The sequence below is a fragment of the Urocitellus parryii genome, chromosome 10 (genome assembly GCF_045843805.1).
Source record: "Urocitellus parryii isolate mUroPar1 chromosome 10, mUroPar1.hap1, whole genome shotgun sequence".
Classification (NCBI taxonomy): Eukaryota; Metazoa; Chordata; class Mammalia; order Rodentia; family Sciuridae; genus Urocitellus; species Urocitellus parryii.
Window position 1 is genome coordinate 38,149,435 of NC_135540.1, and position 20,837 is coordinate 38,170,271.

Below are 20,837 nucleotides of genomic sequence, written 5' to 3' on the forward strand. Positions count from 1 at the left end.
AACATAAAAATGATTTTCAATGATATCTCTATGTCAGAATTAATATATTAGGTAAGTTCCCTAATATTTATATTTTCTGAAATGGTTTATTACTTCAAATATAGATAAATAATGTTTAACATTTTGATTTTATTTCCTAAGTGTTTTTATTTTTACTAAAGTGATTTTTTATAAAGTATTATTTTTTCTGCGTTTTTATTTTTCATAAAGTATTTAAAAAATGTTTTATTATTTTAAATGGTTTGCTTTGACGAAAACTTTATCCTTAAAATTTTAATTTTACAAATTTCATAACATTCTTTAATATTTTCCTCTTCAGTATTAATTATTGCAAGTGAACTTCAATACACTGTAAATGCAGTCAATACAATGTAAATGAAAATTGGTTAAGTAATTTTAATTTTAAATGATTTATACATTTGGAATATTATTTGAATTTAATACTCACAAGGGAAAATGATACAATAATTTTTATTGAAAAGTTAATTTCCATTCCAGAAACACAATTTGTTTTTTATTGAATTTACTTTTGATATTGATATGAGATTTTAATTTTGATATTGTACACACTGAAAAATGTTTAAATTTGATTTTTGCATAGTATGATTAAAAATCTAGATCCAAATTCATAACTGGTAAAATTTCTACCTTTCTTTTCTTAAATTCAACAAATTCACACTCATGATACCTGAACTATTTTAAAAATTTAAACTTTTGTTCCTTTCAGTGGTTTGATAATTCTTTATAAATTCCTGAAGAAGAAATATAAAAAAAACCCTGCAGATAGGACAATTAGAACATTCTAAGTAGTAAAGTAAGTACCTAATGACTTGGCTCTAAGAACTACATAAGTCACAGGTAATGGTAAACCAGTTATGCTAGTAAAACACTACATTTCACAAAGCCTATACAGTGCATGATGTGGACCCAACAAATTTCTAGTTCTGAAAAATAGTTCTCAGATATTGCTGCAATAGAAATTCCTTTCATCATGTGTCCTGCAAAACACATCCTTTACCTTGTATCCACAACTAACTGGAAATAAATTGCTATTATAATTTTTAAGTTAATTTTATCAGTTATTGGGTATCATCACTTCATATTTTCCAAAAAGTATACCTGTATTTCAATAGTTGGTAGACCACACTGATACATACTAGCTAAACACAATCTTGAATTTGTGGGAGGATGTGGATACTTCTAGGTGAAACTGAGGAGCAACAGCCTTGCTTCTGATAGAAATGATTTTTTTTTTTGTTTGTTTGTTTGTTTTACCCTGAGACTTTCTAAGATGTCAGTGGACTCTGGATGTGACTTCTGACAGAGTAGAACAAACATGTTCCATATGCTTCGAGATCAGGAGCACCTGTTACAAGGGTGTGTCTACATAGGGTGAGGGGGGATAAGAAGCTGTGAAAAGTGCCTCCATATTCTACCCATGCCATTTAATTCTGATAATGGCTCCCTTTTTATGGAATGGTAGGAGACTCCAGGTTTTTATTTATATGATTTTTAATAAATCATGTCTTTAACATATGCCCTGTTTATCAACTGGCAGGCTGTTTAAATAAATCTACAAAGACTGACTTCTGGATTGTAATTTAAATAAGAAAATGATTGTACATTCTGCCTTATAACAATAAATTTACTTAAGAGAATTGGAATACTTTGCAATTTTTTTTTTCAAAATATGGTAGCTCTTAAGCAGAGCTGCACATTGGACTCGCCTGTAAAATTAAAATTTATAAAGTACACACATACTCAATTCTCTAGGGTAGATAAACTGGACCAGAATCTTAGGTGGGGAAATGGAAGAACATGCATACTCTCAGCAATTCAAAGATTACAGATGCTTCCGTGTTCTATCCATGTGAAAAGCCTGTACTCTAAAGGATTAGTAAAAACAAAGGAAAAAAACCATAGTACATGTCAAAAGTTGACAGAAAGGAACATTTGAACAGTAACCTTTTTTGTAAACCTGAAAATGGTCTAGATTTTGTTTTCACCATAATTATGATTTATGTCTTAATAAAATATTAACCTATCACCATGTTAAGGAACTGCATTTAAATGCTTGTTGTCCCTATCATCTAGCTCAAAATTTAAGGACTAAGAACATGAAAAGTCCCTTGGTCATCCTGGTAAGCCACCTGTTCCTACTGCTATCCTTACAAGTTTGTGTCCTGAACACTGTCTGCTTGGAGAAACATTGAAGGTAGTGGGGTGAGAAGTTGCTAAAGAGGATTTATCTAGACACTTTACTCCAGTGGAGCATGTGTAACAATCACCCTGAGGGCTTGTTAAAACACAAACTGCAGGCCCACCCCAGAGTTTCTTAAATTATTAATTTGGGATAGGGGGATAGAAGCTGCAAGTACAAAAGTTCCAGGAGCTGTTGGTACTGGGGAATTCAATTTGAGGACCTTTGTTTTACTCTCCAGGCACACTTTTGAGTCAACAGATATAAATTTCCAGGAAAAAAAAAATCTCTTATTATACCATCTAAGGAGGATCCACGACAGACATTTTATATAATAATTTAATAGACCTATTTTATGAACTAATTTGTATTTAGGTTATAAGAACCTTATTCAATAGGATTTAGGAGATTAATGCTTTTCCCTACCTACCTCAGGCCCAAATAATTACACTTCTCCCTAAACAGCACATTGTTTTTCTACCATTGAATAAATAAAAAATTACACAGTAGAGGCCAAAAGGAAAGGAAAAGAAAGCAGAATCAAAACAAAAACTGTGGACATGAATGAAAATCCATTAATTTAGCTCAATGCCCTGAAGAAAAGAAATGCAAAATTCAATCTAACAACAGCAACTAACCCAAATTACTGCCAAGTCTATTATATTTCTTTTTATGGAGTAAAAAACTTCAGTATTATTGTCACAGCCACATATGCCTTAGGGAACATAATTAACATGTGCCAGAGGTGCAGAGTTTCACTGGTACATGATTTCACATGGGAAGAAGCCTAGCAGACACCAAACACTTGTTTGCACAAGTCTGATATGCAGAATTTAATGCATAAATTTGTTCATTCAAAGTCCATGATTTATAGACATACATTATTTAGTGTATTCAAATTTTTTTTAGAAATCTCTCTAAATTGTTTTTCTCAATGAAGACTCACACTACCACTAAAAATATCACTAGATTTATGGGAAATAGGATTCTTTAAGAGTAGATAGTAAAATTTCCATTCTTCTGAAATTTCACTGGCATCATGGGTTAGCACCTTAGAGATGTACCTGTAAGTTTACTTTTACTTTTAGTCCCTTAGAAACTATGTGCTTTTTTAAAATCTGGGAAGAACCCTTTTAATTGGTTCTATTATTTAAATAACTATCTCCTCCCCCCAGGAAACAACCTGTAGTGCTTCCTTACTTTCAAGTAGTCACTGGTTAGAAATTCTACCATTAAAAGATTAGCCTTTTTGGCAGTCCACTTATAAGGCTGCTGTACTTTTAATACAGCAGATTTTAAAATCCAATTTTGCAGGTAGTTTACATCCTTCTCCCATCCCACCCAAATTAAAAAAAAAACCCACCATCCATTTTTTGTTTAAAGGAATTATGAATAATTTTTTTTCCAGGCAGAGTTAGAGTGGTGTATTTCCAATTCCAGTGTGGTGTCACACTGCCCTGTGACTGGGGGCGGGGCAGCTTACTCTTGCAATCATCCTAGACCATCACGCTTCAGTACCCAGGAAAATGAATGTCAGCCACAATATTGCTCAGGACTGGAAAAAAAAAATGAGGCAGTTCCAGTGCTTAACACTCTCTCTTCTCTTTTGTTTCCATCTAGCTCAGGAACAGCAGCAATTGATGCACAGCAACCAGGCTGAAAGTCACATAGCTATTGACAGAGGAACAGCTGAGCAGCCTCAACAGCAGCAGCAGCAGCAGCAGCAGCAGCAGCAGCAAGACTGTGGTGACCCAGGTCATAGATTGTAATTACTATTATCTCTAACCCAATTATTGTCAACAAGGTTTATTTCAACTTCCAAACAAGAAACCTAAGCTTTCAAATGTATGATGGTGAAACATTAACATACCCCTTAATCCTTTTCTATTGGTGCTGGATGTTGGGAGAAACTAGATGTGCTACAGATTCTAGGGTGAAAAGATGGGGAATAATTATTGAAGCTTTGTGTGCAAACACAGAAGGAGAATACAAGTACTGTGATATTCACTTATAAGGAAAAGAACACATTTCTAAAATAAATTCAAACCTTCATCCTTCAAACAGTGCAATCATGGAACAATCTTGACATAGAAGGGAAGACACTTTGTCCCGTTTTGGAATCAGAGAAGGAAAGCTTTCTTCCATTGGTTGATAGGAGATCAGCAATGTTATTGACTGGTCAAGAAAAACAATTATGACTAAGAAATGCCAAGGATCTTGTTTTGATAAAAAGTTGGCATGTTATACTTTTTCTCATTCTTCTAATCATAAATGTTTTACCATATTTCTTGGGCTTAAATTTAGGTCTAAAAAATATAAGGGAGGTTGGTGCTAACATTTCTTCTCTGGGCTTGGCAGATATTTGGCATATAACAGGGCAATCAAATTGAGAAATGTGATTTAAGGGGAATTTCTTTAAGAATGCAGGTGAATATGCCTTAAAAACTGTCTTCTAATGCATTATAGGGAATGGAATTCAGTAGCTTTATAAAATACTGTCCAATCCTTGAATTATTAAAGTTATATGTAAAGGGATAGAAAATGTCATTGCTGTATAAAGTGATCTAATTTAAATTCTATATATCTCATTAAGGAATGCCTCAGTAAACAATAAAATTCTCAGAATATAGTTACTGTTATATATATATAAAGTTACACATATGTAATGCTGGGTCGTTGGATTTCTTTATTTTTTATTGGTACATAATAATTATACAGAATGGTGGGTTTCATTGGGACACATTCATAATGCATATAATAAAATTTGATTAATTTCATTTCCCACTACCTCCCCTTTCTCTACCCTGTCCCCTCCCCTTTCTCTACCTTGCCCCCTCCCCTTTCTCTGCCCTACTGGTTTGTCTTCTGTTTTCATGAGATCCTTTTTCTTGTTTTTTTTTTTTTTTCTCTCTAGCTTTCTCGTATGAGAGAAAACATACAGTACTTTATTTTCTGAGCCTGTCATATTTTGCTTGACATGAAGCTCTCCAGTTCCATCCATTTTCCTGCAAATGACAAGATATATATTTTTTCTTATGATTGCATAAATTGGTATTATGTATATAGATCATATTTTCTTTATGCATTCATCTGTTTAAGGATACCTATAATAGTTTAATGACTCATCTTGTGAATTTTGCTGTGATAAACATTGATTCCCATGCATCTCTATGATATGCTGACATTAATTCTCTTGGTTAAATACCTAGGAGTGTTATAGGTTGGTCCCATGGTGATTCTATTTCTAGTGTTTTGGGGAACATCCAAACTGATTTCCACAATGGATGTATTAATTTACATTCCCACCAACAGTGTATAAGAGTTTCTTTTTACCAACATTCTTATTGGCATGTATTCTTATTTATATTTTTAATGATTGTCATTTTAACTGGAATGAGTAGAAATCTCACTGTTGTTTTGATTTGCATTTCTCTAATTACCAAAGATGTTGAACATCTTTTTCCTGCATTTGTTGGTCATTTGCATTTCTTCTTTGAAAAATGTCTGTTTAGTTCATTTGACCATTTATTAATTGGATTATCTGGTTTTTGTTCTTGTTAATGTTTGTTTTGTTGTTTTTTATGGTAATTTTTTTAGTTCTTTATATATTCTGAATATTAATCCTGGTCAGAAGAGCAGCTGCTTCAAATTTTCTCCCTTTCAGTAGTCTGTTTCTTCAGGCTCTTGCTTCCTTTGCTGTGTAGAAGCTTTTTAATTTGATGCAATCCCATTTATTAATTTTTGGTATTATTTCCTAAACTTTAGGAGTACTATTAAGGAAGTCATTGCCCACATCTTATGTTAGAGTATTGCCTCCACATTTCTTCAAGCTGTCATAAAGTTCCTGGTCTGTACCTAGGTTTTTGATCCATTTTATGTTACTTTTGTGCAGGGTGAGAGATTGAGATCTAGTTTCCTTCTTCTGTACATGGACATGCAGTTTTCCCAGTGCTGTTTGTTAAAGAGACTATCTTTTCTTCAATGTATGTTTTTATCACCTTGGTTAAGGATTGATTGACTATCTCTGCAGGTTTGTCTCTGCATCTTCTATCGTATTCCATTGGCTTTCCTGTTTATTTTTATATCAATACCATTGTTGCTTTTGTTACTATAGTTCTGTAGTATCATTTGAAACCAGGTACTATGATGCCTCCAGTGTTGTTCTTTTTTCTCAGAATTGCTTTGTCTATTCTGGGTTTTTTCTTCCATGTGAATTTTAGGATTGTTGCTTATAATTCTGTGAAGAATTATCATTCTGTTATAATTATAATTCTTATAATTCTGTTACTTTGATGGAAATTGTATTAAGTCTGTAGATCACTTCTGGTAATATGGTCATTTTAACAGTATCAATTCTGCCTATCCATGAATGTGGAAGGTCTTTCATTTTTAGTGTTTTCTTCTATTTCTTTGTTTAGTGTTCTGTGATTTTTCTTTGTGGAGGTTTTGTTACACTTATTACTAGGTGGGATTTTTTTGTTTTTGGAGACTATTGTGAATGAAATTGTTTATCTGATTTCCTTTACAGTGAATTCATTGTTGGTGTATAGAAAAGATATTGATTTTTGTTTGTTGATTTTTCTATCCTACTACTTTGCTAAATTTGTTTATAAGCTCTAGCTTTATTAACAGTAAAAACAATGAGTAAACTGAGGAAAGAAGGAACTTATCTCACAAAGACTAATAGGATAAATCCCAAATCAACATCATACTGAATATGGAAAGGTTGAAAGCATTTCCTCTGTTATCAGGAATAAGATAATAGATGTCCCATTTCACCATTTCTGTTCAATATAGTACTTGAAATTTTAGCTAGAAATATTCAACAAGAGGAGTAAATGAAAGGGATACAAATAGATAAGAAAGAAATCAAATTATCACTCTTTGTAGATGGTGTGATCCCTTTCTTACAAGATGATAAAAGCTCTATGAGAAGATGTGGGTCATCATATTGTGAAGCCTAAGATGAGCCATTAGCTCTGCAATCTCAAAAAAAAAATTATTTTGGCTTTCCAAACTTCACTTTTGTCATCTTTTGACCATGTGACAATAACTATATGAGAGTTTTTTTTTTAAAGACAGAAATTTTAAGAAAATTTGAAACACTTTAGAAATCAGATATTATAATACTTTTTAAAAAATCTATCTTTAAATAGCCTTAAGATTCAGACTGCCTCTTGGTAAATGAATATAGCCAGTTACTTATATTTTCAAATTTACTACTACAAACATGATTTATTTGAATTATCTTTAAATCTAATATGAAATTTGAGTGTTTCTAAATATATATTTTCAATGCTTCCAATTTTCTCTTCTTCTACATGCAGCAGTAATACAAAAAATGACTGACCAGATGAACCAGCAGTCCATGAAAGTGACGCTTCTGCAGAAGAAATTTGACAATATTTCTTTGGCTATGGATGACGTAAGGAACACATATTCTTCCCTAGAAAGGAAAATCAGTGAAGATAAAGGCAGGGAATTTCAGTCTTTTCTAAAAGGTAAAAAAATTAAAATAAATGGCTCTTTCCGTTCATACAAAAGGAAAATGATTCATCTTTTCTTGTGTCACTTTGGGATCTTTGCTGTAGACTGGGTGATATGGAAGTCTACAGCATTTTTTAATGAGATATTTTATAATCACTCAACTTCTGAAATAACTTGAAATATTATATCAAAATATTTTTTACTATGTGCAAAAATCTTTGAATATTCCATATGGTTGATTGATGTTATGTACCTAGTTACAGCATAATTGTCTTTTTTTATGTTTAAAATCCATCATTGGTAATATCCAGTTAATGGATAAAGACAGTGCTGAGGTAATGATTATCAAGGCAAACTAGATGCACAGATGTCTTAATATTATTGACAGAGGTATTGAGAATAAATCTGAAGTGGTTATCCCAGAAATTATCTAAGTCATGGTTTATAATCAATACAGTATATTCTAAAACATTCCAGTTCAGAAAAGTAAATTTGCAATATAAATTGGATTAAGTTTTGTCTGAAATCTATGCTCTTAAAACAATACACATAGAAGTATGCTGTGCTCTTTTATGGAGAATCTATAGCATAGATAATCTATTTTCTGTTAATTCAGTTTGTTGGATAAATTTATTTCCTCCCGGCTGTTGGACTGAGGTTCCTACTTTTTTGAGATCTGAGAACTGAGGCCAATTCTCATCTTCTAGAGGCCACTGCATTTCTTGTCTCATAGCTTTCTTCCTCCACCTTCAAAGCTAGTGGGTTGAGTCCTTATAATGCTTCCCCAATATACTCTTCTGCCTTCCTCTTCCAATTTTAAGAATGGATGTGATTAAATTAGACCTATCTGAATGACTAAAGACAATCTTAAGATCCTTAAACATATCAGCTAAGTCCCCTTTGCCATATAAGGTAATATTCATAAGCACTGTGATTTAGGATGAGGACCTCTTGCAGGGAAAGGAGTGTGAACTTGTCTGTCTACCATCAAGATTTATATATACATAGTAATTAGCACAGTAGTGTTATGCACAGGGTACAATGGGACCATTTGAGATTTGCAACAAATCCAGTGTAAGGGGTCAGGGGATGCATTTAGGAAGAGAAGCCATCTCAACTGATATGTGGAGGATCAGGAGGAGTTGACCTTTTGGTAAGACTTGAATGTTTCAGGCAATTAGTTTGGTTACTAGGAGGATCCCAATGCACTGGGTTTATTGTATGTTTCCAAGTCTCAAGATTAGTGGTCACGTTGACTTTGCTTTATTCATTAAAACTTTCTCACTGGATACCCCTATTTCTATACAATTTATTTATTTTTTCTCTCTTGTGGTTCACATTTAAGAAAGAAAAAAGCTAAGCAGTTATAGATTTGATGTACCATCCACTAAGAAAGACACTTTTGCAGCTCAATAGCAACCATGACTCCATTATGTTTTTCAATCTGAAATGAAGACCCTGTCCTACATAATTGGTATGGCCAATATTACCAATTAAAACCATATAAGAAGAATTTTTTCTCCCTGAAGTGATAACACAAGAAAGAAGTTGGGCTGGGTTTGTAACTCAGTGGTAGAGCGCTTGCCTAGCACATGTGAGGTACTGGGTGCAATTCAATCCCCAGTACCACATAAAAATAAATAAATAAGATAAGGTATTGCATGTATGTACAACAAAAAATAAAAATAAAATATAAAAATGAAAGAAGTCAAAAAGAAACAGTGTATGATTGACTGTAACCATCTTAATGAAATTAGCAAAATTTGGTAAACACAACCCAAGAGATTTAGGCTTGTCAATGGCTTTTTGTAACCTACTAACCTATTTAAAAAAATCTGGCACAGGAAAAAACTGACACATGAAAAATCATACTCACAGCAACAATAATAAAACTCCCTACTCAATAGTAGAGATTAGTTATGTCCTTAGCACAATCATTAATTATGAGGACCAGAGGGCTTGTAGTTCATGAATATTCTTATAGGAAACAAAGACTAAACCCACCCCTAAGGTGCCAAGCTTGCTACAGCTTCTTCTCTTGTTTACTTCACATCCAAGGTTAAGAACAGTGCTTAATCTGCTAGTAACCATAGAAACTGTTGAAAATCAAATGTCTCAACTCCTCACAACCTATCTGAATGTTATGAAAAGACCCTATGTTCACAACCACAGAAAGGGCATGCAAATATGTCTGATATTAAATATATCTAAGTCACCAAAAACAATATTATTTTTTAAGAAAGTAGAAGGATTTAAGTCACATGAAACAGAATCAAAAAGAGTTCAAAATTATATTCCCACATAGATATTACCATAAGCCATCTTGGCATATTTTTTCAAAAATAGATTTACATAAATATTTTTTGTAACAAATTGTGGAGATGTAATCTGAAACAGAAACAAAGTTTTAAGCTAATAATCTGTTTAGGTTTTTTTTTTCTTCAGACCTTGCTGTGATTTTCTCTTTTCTCCAATATATTTTTTTCATAAAGATTTTAAAGAATTATGGCTAAGGCATCTCATATTTTTCATTTCCTAATTTCTCCTACTTGCTTTGACCAAGATTCTGACCTGAATTTTACCTGACACTGTTTTTATCTCTATTTCTTATTCTGACTTTCAGTCATGTAGTTTTTGTTTCCCAAGTTCAAACACCTAATTGTCATTATCTACAACTAATTAATTCAATAAAGCTTAACTTATATTTTATCTTTACAATCTTGAAAAGCATCTTTTGTCAAAATTCTGAGGTTATAAACTCAAAGAAGGGTTAACCCCAACCTTATGTATGCTTTATTGCACTACTTTTTTTTTTTTTTTTTGCTATCATGAGAATTAAAATTAAGTTTAACTAACAGGAGATAATTAATTACCTGTAGATAGTGCTATAAAAGTAATTGCACTATGGAGTAGTACCTTTCATTGGGGGAAGCTCGTATAGTCTGTTTTTAAGACCAAAAATCTAATTTTTAAAATTTTATTTTTGGTATAGGATACAGAATGTATTTAAAGAATATTTGTTAAATAAATGGTGATTGGTTAAAGGCTGTCTGAATTTAGAAAATACAAATATTTTAAAACCTTTTGTTACAATTCAAAAGCTAGGAATTTTTATGTGTAACATCTCTTAATTGTGGTTATTTACATTTTTCTAATGAATTTATTCATTCTTGAGTATTCTGTGGAGTTGTGTGTCACTGAGTATTATTCCATATTTGACATTTTAAAAAATGTTCCTATTATATACAGACTGAGTTTTCTATACTTTTTGAACTTCACAATTTATTTAAGTTTCCACTATGTTTAGAAAATGTAAAATTTTTTTCTCATTTTAGCAACATCAATCATACAACATAGGATTTACTAGGTCATTTTTGTCCATGTAAAAACCATCTACTTTTACACCTTTATCTTTGTACTACATTCATTGACAGCAAGATGCTAAAGCAACACTTCATTCTGTTTTTTAATAATTTCTCTTTCACAATAATTTTCATGTAAGTCTCTCATGCATACTAAATACTTTTGAAAACATGCTTACAAAATAAATAAATAAAGAGCCTACACTCATTTTTTTATCCTATGATATTTCCTATATAGGCTACTTAATAGCCATAACTCAAATGGCAATATCCCACTGCACATATTTTCCTTTTGAAAATCCTAAGTATTATGTTGCTTGAATCTTGTTGTATAGCCTTTGTTGTTTTTGAATTTGAATGGACAGATCTTACATTTACATTGCTAAATAGCTAGATACTATAAAATTTGGTTATCATAAACAGCTTTTTGTAACCCACTAACCTACTTAAAAAAAATCTGGCACAGGAAAAAACTAATACAGGAAATAAAGTTGGCAATAATAATAAAATTCTCTACTTAATAGAAGGGATTAGTTATGTCCTTAACCCAGTATATATATAACCCAAATATATGTCCTTAACCCAAATATATATATTTGTTTCTGAATGAAACAGTAGAATGTTGTTGCAGTTTTAAATATTCATTTTCTATTTATATCATTTGTAATAATCTATATAATACTTTTCATTTTCTCTTTCTTTCTTAATACTACTTTTCAAACTTACCACAATCTTGGTTCATAATTAGCCTATGCTTTCTCATATTGGAGACACTAGTATGTAGTCATTATCAGGAAGTTTCCTCCTCTCTTTCTGTTAAAATGTAAGTCATATTATGAAAATTAAGCATATCTTGAATTCTTGTTTTGATTTACAATTGAATTGTTTTGTTATCATCAAACCTCTTATTTTACTTTTTTATTGTTGCTGTAAACCATGTTGATTCCTGTGAATGTGAATTCATCTTTTTCTTCAATTCATTAAGTTTCTTTACTAGAGCAGATTCATAGTGTTTATGAATTCAAAACGTAAGCTCTGAACCTGATTACCAGAAATCTAATAACACAGTCATCAGCTAACAATGGGAATTATTTGCAAAGGCAAAAAGAACAAAGCCATTTATTTTCATTCGGGACTAGACCCAGATTATTGCATAGTAATGTCTATTACTGAAGCCAACAGTATTTCCTTCATGTCTTTTGTCAATAGAACCTTAGATTTATGGTTCTAGCATATTCTACATTACACTTGATTTCTCCAATCAGATTCATCAACCAACAAGGTGATTGCCTCCTATAAATCGTAGTTTTTAAATGTTGTAAGTAAATGTATTAGAGTATTATTTTCACTAGTTAATGTTATTAATAGTTTCAAACATCTACCTTTTAAATATATCTAGCCTCTCATAATTAAAATCATGTATTTTTTATTATTTGTTATCTTTGTCTCTAGGTCTAAAATCCAAAAGCATTAATGATCTAGTAAAGGACATAGTACGAGAACAATTTAAAGTCTTTCAAAATGACATGCAAGAGACTGTCGCACAGCTCTTCAAGACTGTGTCGAGATTGTCAGAGGACCTTGAAAACACTAGGCATATAATTCAACAAGTTAATGCATCTGTGGTTTCAATAACAGTCCAACAAAAGTCTATTTTAATGCAAGAAAACAGGCCCACATTGACTGATATAGTAGATCTAAAGAATCACATTGTGAATATCAGACAAGAAATGACTTCTACGTGTGAGAAGCCTATTAAAGAACTAGAAGCAAAGCAGGCTCATTTACAAGGTGCTCTAGAACAGGAACACGCAAGGGGTATTCTGTACTATGAATCCCTCAATAAAACTCTTTCCAAAATGAAGGAAGTGCACGAGCAGCTTTTATCAAATGAACAAGTGTCAGACCAGAAGAATGCTACAGCTGCTGAATCCATCAGCAATAATGTCACTAAATACGTATCTATTCTACATGAAAAGATAAACAAGCAAGGTTTGATGATGCTGCAGATGTTTGATGAGTTGCACATCCAAGAGAGTAAGATTAACAATCTCACCATCAGTTTGGGGATGGAGAAGGAATCTGTGAGGGTTGAATGCGAAGACATGCTATCTAAGTGCAGAAATGATTTTAAATTTCAACTTAAAGACACAGAAGAGAGTGTACATGTGTTAAACCAAACATTGGCTGAGGTTCTCTTTCCAATGGAGAGCAAGATGGATAAAATGAGTGAGCAACTAAACGATTTGACATATGACATGGAGATCCTTCAACCCTTGCTTGAGCAGGGAGCATCACTCAAACAGACAGTGACATTAGAGCAACCCAAAGAAGTAGTAGTTACAAGGAAAAAGGTGGAAAGTCTGATAAGTGCTGTCAACAGTCTACATTTTCTGATCAAAGAACTTACAAAAAGGCACAATTTACTGAGAAATGAAGTGCAGAGTCGTGAAAATGCCTTAGAAAGACGCATTCATGAATTTGCCTTTGAAATGGAAGATGGCCTGAATAAGACAACAACTATTATAAATAATGCCATTGATTTTGTTCAAGATAACTACGTGCTAAAAGAAACTTTAAGTACTATTAAGTATAATCCTGAGGTCCACCACAAATGTAATCAAAACATGGAAACCATTATGAGATTTATTCCTCAGTTCCAACGTTTAAATGATTCTATTCAAATTTTGGTCAATGACACTCAGAGATATAATTTTGTTTTGCAAGTTGCCAAGGCCCTTGCAGCTATTCCTAAAGATGAGAAAGCAGATCAGTTCAACTTTCAAAATATTTATCAAATGTTCAATGAAACCATTTACCAAGTGATGAAATATCAGCAAAACATGAGTCATTTGGAAGAAAATATACTCTCAGCCACCAAGATTTACAAAAACTTTGAAACTCGGTTGCAAAGCATTGAATCTAAAGTGAGTCAGACGCTCATTCCTTATTATATTTCACTTAAAAAAGGCAGTATGACTGCAAATGAGAGAGACCAAGCTCTTCAACTGCAAGTATTAAATTCCAGATTTAAGGCCCTGGAAGCCAAATCCATCCATCTTTCAACTAATTTCTCTTTGCTTAACAAAACTCTGCACGAATTTTTTATCGTGTGTTGTAATGCTTCAACAAGCGCATCAGAACAGAATGCTGCTGTGCTTAAGTGGATAAAAGGTTCTCTGCCACAAAATCAGCTTCCTCAGAAAGGTCTGACAGAATTTGTGGAATCAATAATTGAAATAAAAACTCAAGCTACCCTATCTAACTTAACTTGGTATATAGATCGATTGTTGTCTGAAGGTCTGGCAAATGTTGTCAAGTCTCAGAAGCAAGTAAAATTGCTGAAGAAACCTAACACACTTAAGAAACCCACAGTAAATCTTACGACCGTTCTGATAGGCCGGACTCAAAGAAACACAGACAACCTTGTGTATCCTGGTAAGCTATTTCTAAAAATAACTTTTAATTTCTCTTTCTAGTTAAATGACATTTAGCAAGTCTGTACAGTCTAGCAAGTACAAAAGGTGTTCCCTTGAAACTGGATAGTCAAGTATTAGAAGATCATAGAAAGATTATTTGAATCTCATTCTATGTAAACTATTAAAACAAAACATGTACTTCTAGTGTACATATTTGTCTACATGTTTTTATTATTTTCTGATATTTGATGATTTGATCATCTGATGATCATTATAAAATAATTAAATTTTCTCCCATTCAATACTTTTCAGCATAAGTAAAGAAAAGTATTCCACAGTGATTTGGTAAACAAGATCAAAAAATCATTTTGGCTTTACTGGACACAATATCAAATGTGTAATAAGAACTCAGTAATTATCTGTTGAATGACTGCTTTATGATATATGTTTAGGAATTAGGGTTGGGTAGATCACAGAAGGTCATTAAGTGCCAAGCTAAGCCACTTAGATACAATTTTGCCAGTGGAGGGATATCTGTAGAAATTTGGGGTAATGGGCTTTGTGTAGTAAGATTCAGAAGCATGAAGCTAACAGCAGCAAATAGTATGAGTGCAGAGAATGACATTATGGTACTGATTAGAGCATTACTGAATAAATTTTGGCAATATCAATAAGAGTAATATCTAAGGAAGCGGTAGTTAAAAAAGAGGCAACAGAGACAAGAAATGTAGTGAATGTATAATTAACAGAAAAAAAAGAGCAACTAATTAAAATATTCACAGTTTCTTCCTTCGGAGTGAGAGGATTGCAACTGGTAATTTGCCCAGGAGAAATGTGTTGCAGACTGCATCACTGATAAAAAATAAAATAAAAATAAACATCTATTCACAGACTCTATGTATGGAACTTGGAGAAGGGAGACCCTAGAATGTTCTGAAGTTTTAGATTTGGGTAATGAGAGGATGTTGGTGCCATTAACAGATGTTGTTAGCACCACAGGATAAAGCACAGAGTTGAGAGGAAAGAGGGATTCAGTGTGGTAATATAAATAACTTAATAGTAAGAAAGAAGTGTTTTTTAAATGTTCACCAGCTGAGTAATATCTAGTAATATTTTCACAATGAGAATAGCTGCTTATTCTTACTAAGAGAAATGGCTGTGTTTTTCTCACATAAGTAAGCTGTTAAATTATATGCCCATTTGGATGAATTTTGTATTTTATTGCTTTTTAATTACAAAGAGTGCTCATTATCTTAACATAAAGTGAATTTTCATATTTAATCTCCAAATGTTTTGATAATGTTAAAAATCACAAAATACTATTGGGATGAATTCTTGTGAATGTTTAACTAGTATATTTATTTGTGAGTACCCCAAATTAGTCTGAGTAGGAGAATTAATCTTACCCCTATGGGTATACAGAATAAACTGTTTAGAGTTATGTGTCCTCAAAGAAATTTAGTATCCCAATATAAGATGTCCTTGTAGTAACAATTTTAGGAATGATAATGATTTGTTCTTTTCCAAAGTACCATACTATCTTGGTCTTCATGTGGGATTTGCAATATGAGCTTCCGTGAAATTCTGCAAAATGTTTGATCATACATCAAGCAAGTGATGTCATTTTTTTCTTAAACCAAAAACTATCTGGATCTATATAGTAAATATAAATTTTAAATAACCTGAAGTAAAAAATTTATAGAGTATAAGAACTTATAAACTTTAGTAGTATAAAGAATGCATTTTGAAATATAAAGTGGTTTACTCAATATTGAGTTTAATGGGCTGAAAGGGAATAATTCAGTTTTGATTCATATTTTTCCAGTAATGTTTTGATTAAGTTGTTTCCTGTTTCTTTACTTACTGAGAGCAGAATGTTTATAGAACTATCTGGCCAAACTGACATCTCTGTAAAAATATCAATAATTATTCCAGGGCAACAAAGGTGTATTGCCCTAATTCTATGTGCAAGTTGGAAATTCACCTTATGTGGGACAGGTGGCATAATGTGTCGGGCCCCTTCAAGCAATCGTATGGGTTTTCATGCCCATTAAATTGGCCATGCTCCTAGGGTCCATAAAATTAGTGGCATTATTTGGGAATCTGAATAAGTAAGGTTTCTGCAAGTTGATAAAGGCAGTGGATGCAGGCTAAGTTCTCTTTCTATCTCTTTCTCTTGGGTACTAGGGATTGAACCCAGGGTCACTTAACCACTGAGCCTTATCTGCAGTCCTTTTTAATATTTTGTTTAGAGGTCAGGTGTCTAAACAGTATGATATTGGATACTGTTTATTAATGTTTACTGCATCTAAGGCACTGTATAAATTAAACTATATACTATATCCTTCCTTTACCAATACATATGAGTTAGTCATATTTTGAAGATGACTAGACTAACCTGCAGAGAGATTAGCCTAAGCATCCTGCTGAGGGTCATTTACCTTGTATGTGGCTCCTGGTCTCTTGGACTCAGGGCTGTGTTCTCATCCACTGCATTAGTTTGTTTTTGTTGTTTGTATGTTTGTTTATTTGTTTGTTTTTTCTCATGCCTTCCTCTTCCTTCTGCTTCTGTCCCATGCATCATGTACTTTTCAAAGTCTCACCATTTCTGAATATTCCATAATGACTACAGTTGATATTCTCAGGGAATTTCCTTTCTTGGGAATTCAAATCCTGACAACTTTTTGTGTGTTGACGCTGAGGATGTAAAGATACTATTTTCAGGTTTTTTTTTTTTTATGTTATATGGCCAGTGTCCTCCAAAAGCTCAGTTACAAGATAATATAAGACTTTTTGGAGGTGAAATGATTCGATTTTGAGAGGTATAACTTAACTGTCAGCAGTGGAGTGTGGCTGGAGGAGTTAGGTCACTAAAGGTGTGCATTTGGAGTAAATATTTTGTTCCTGGTAAGTGGAGCTCTCTCTGCTTCCTGTTGTCACATCCTGAGATGCTTTCCTCCCTCATGCCTTCCATCATGTGTTCTGCCTCACCTGGGGCCCAGACTATGGAATCGGCTGGTCACCAACTAAACTTTTGAAACTAAGCTCCAATATTTTCCAATTTTTCCTCTTCTACATTGTTCTCAATAGGACTTTTGGTAAAGCAACAGAGGAGCTGACTAAATCAGGATTTTTCTTTACCAGATGTAGGAGAATGGCAACAAAGTTCAGGGTACTCATCCTCAGCACTTCCTTTTCAAACCATGCTTACATTCCGTTATACTAATTCTGATTCCTAGTAGGCCAGTGCTGATAAGCTGTTCTGATTCAATTGCTAAATATTTGTCTTGTTTCTAAACAGTATTCCAATAGACATCAAGAGGTTTTTTATTTCATTTGTGAAGATTTGTTTGTACAGCAATTGGCAGACTGGTCTCTGCAGAGAGAGTCTGGCTGCTTGCCCTTCCAAGGACAGCTAAATCCTGCCTCGGCATCATTTCTCAGTCCACTGTGGAGTATGGGCACTCAAGCTTGTGGCTCATTCATTCACTTTTCATTAACCATCTCCCTGATATGTAACAGTTTAGCTATCCTTGATATTTGTCTTGTTGCTAAACAATATTCTAATAGACATCAAGAGTGTTTTTTTATTTCTCCTATTCATAATGATCCCAGTCCTCCTAAGAAGGATTGCTTTCTATAAAATATTTAGTATATACAACTTTAAAAAAATCATTGTTGTGAATATAAGCAATTTTACAAAGGGAGAAAAATGAACCTATTACATATGCAACTGTGTTTTTAACACTCTAAAACCATTTCTAAGGTTTGTGACTCTTAATAGAAGCAGTTTTAATGACTAATGAGCACTGACTATTGGGAGTCAGGAAATCAGGGTCCAACTTCTATCATATTTATTTGAAAAAAGTCATACATTTTTCTCAGCATTATTTCCTCAAGTATAAAATAAGAATAACATACCCACCTTACAAGTGTATTTTCCAGATCAAGAAAATAATCTGCATGTAGGATATTATTTAGCTGTGATGTATATAATTTTCTTAACTATTTTTTAATATTTGTTTTTTAGTTCTAGTTGTACACAATACATTTATTTTAATGTGGTACTGAGTGCCTCGCACATGCTAGGTGAGCATTCTACCACTGAGTCACAACCCCAGCTCCTTCTTAGCTATTTTTAATGATGTATTTTCTCAATATTTTGTTTAATATTTCATCTGTAATTATTGCTATGCATCAACACAATTGACAGAGTCATGGCATAGCATCATTCTCTATTTTTATTTCACTTTTTAAACAAAAAATTAACTGTAGATGGACACAACACCTTTATTTTATTTATTTAGTTTTTTTATATGGTGCTGGGGCTCTAACCCAGTGCCTTACACATGCTAGGCAAGCACACTATCACTGAGCCACAACCCCAGCTCAATCACTGTGTTTTAAATCCAGCATATACTTATACTTTAGCTTAATATTGCTCTATAATGATAAATCACAAAGAATAAAATACAAAATATAAAATCTTAACTGCACAAAGACATGTGCATTGGTAAACACGGAAAAAAAAATACCTCCAGAATGATCTCTTCCAAGGGGTCTTCTTTTTATAGAATTTTTCTACATTAAAAAATATTTTTTTCCGATATACCTCATGTTATCAAATAAATTGACTTGAGTAAAAAGTGGTTAGATTTTGAAGAGCATTTACTTGACTTTAGAATTTCTGACCTATTAGAAGTGCCCCCCCCCAAATCATGCCCACTTTACTGATTCTCCACAAGCCCTCATAGAACTTGGCATATAGTTGTGTACATAGCTAAGGTTTATTATGGTAATATGATACATAATAGGACCAACTAGGAAAAAAGATTTAGGCAGAATTGAGAAATCCATGCTTTCCTTTCCATGATAAGGAACATATCTGTGAGCTCTTTTTTCCATTCAGAAAAAAAAAAAAATGTAGCAACATGTATGCTATGTTTCTTCCCAGAGAAGTGCATCAGGTATTCAACACCCAAGGGTTTGGTTGACCTTGTCATTTAGGCACTGTTGGCGAAGCACATACCAAAACTCCATGTTCTCTAAAGGAAAGCAGATGTTCAGCATAAAGCACACTGCTCATACAAAGAGTCTGTGCAAGGTGAATGAATGATACTTACCTCTTAGAGAGTGAAGTCAGGTTCTCACATCCCAACCAAAGGCAAAACCTTGCAAGTGGGCCTTTCAAAGAAAACATGCTCAGGCTTGCCAGATTAACTTTTTTCTGTACATGATCTTAAAGATATTTTTTGTGTCAGAATTGGTCAGCAGAGGGGCTGGGGTTGTGGTTCAGGGGTACAGTGCTTGCCTCTCACTGTGAGGCACTGTGTTTCGATTCTCAGCAACACATAAAAATAAGTAAAATAACATTTAAAAAAAGAATTGGTCAGCAAGCCTGGGGATGGCTACCCCAGTTTCTGTTATTAAATCATCAGTGTTGAAGAGGATATTAAATAAACTACTTGTTGTCCATGGCTCCCTGGGAGAAGAAAAATACCTTCTCAGCTTTCTATGTGATTTCCCTTCATATGGAAAGATGATCACAGGTGAAGAGAGAAGTCTGACACAATTAGCAACCCTTTCCTGCACCTTGTCTTACAATAAAATAACCAGCATATCTCAGGTGAACAGTCAGATTCCCATGCATGGGGTGGATGTTTTCTGATCCAAAATTTCTAATATTTAGCTTAACATTAATAGCAAAATGTAGCAGAATGTCAGGTTCTGTTTACGTAGTTGCTGCTTATGTTTGGGTTTTTCCTAACTAAGCTAGAGTCATAGGAGTCATTTTCTAAATTAAATTTAAAAGGACATCAAAGATTTGAAACTAAATTTGATTATTAAGTGATCTGTAAGTTGGATATAATGAATAGATGTTTTTCTATTGGTCATTAACTGCATTATTCATTTTAAATTGTGCACAATAGTATTATTTCATGTTGTATTGATTATCTTACCATGGTTAATTAACAATCCTGCTAGAAATCTTTTATAATTTTAAGCAAGTGATAAAACCATAATTTGTTTGGAGATTTAATTTTAAGAGACCTCAGCACAAGAACCATGTTGGAAAACTTTGGGCTTGGTGAGATAAACCAAGGGAAAACCTATCTGACCTTGGGACTGGAAACAGGATCAGAGTTAGGGCAACAATAACCTTTAAAGGATAGCTGGAAAGAGAGAAAAGTCAAGAGAGAATATTGGGGAGGAACAGAGGTAAGAGAATAAGCAAATAAGTTAATATATGAATCTAATTTTGATTTCCAGGTCTTTCACAGTGAATTAGAAGTGATAGAAAATATTCAATATCCCAAATAATTTTCTGAATAATAATAAGACTTCAAAACTACCCTTCAAATATTAAAA

At 33.0% G+C, this 20,837-nt stretch overlaps 1 protein-coding gene across 1 annotated transcript in view; it reads left to right on the forward strand.

Annotated features, from left to right (window-relative positions):
- Positions 1-20,837, forward strand: part of Mmrn1 (multimerin 1) — a 54,822-nt gene that overhangs the window by 23,479 nt on the left and 10,506 nt on the right. Inside the window, exons 4-6 of the mRNA XM_026405201.2 lie at positions 3,821-3,955; positions 7,528-7,701; positions 12,502-14,487. Of these exons, the coding sequence (XP_026260986.2) occupies positions 3,821-3,955; positions 7,528-7,701; positions 12,502-14,487 (2,295 nt within the window). The remainder of the gene's footprint in view (positions 1-3,820; positions 3,956-7,527; positions 7,702-12,501; positions 14,488-20,837) is intronic.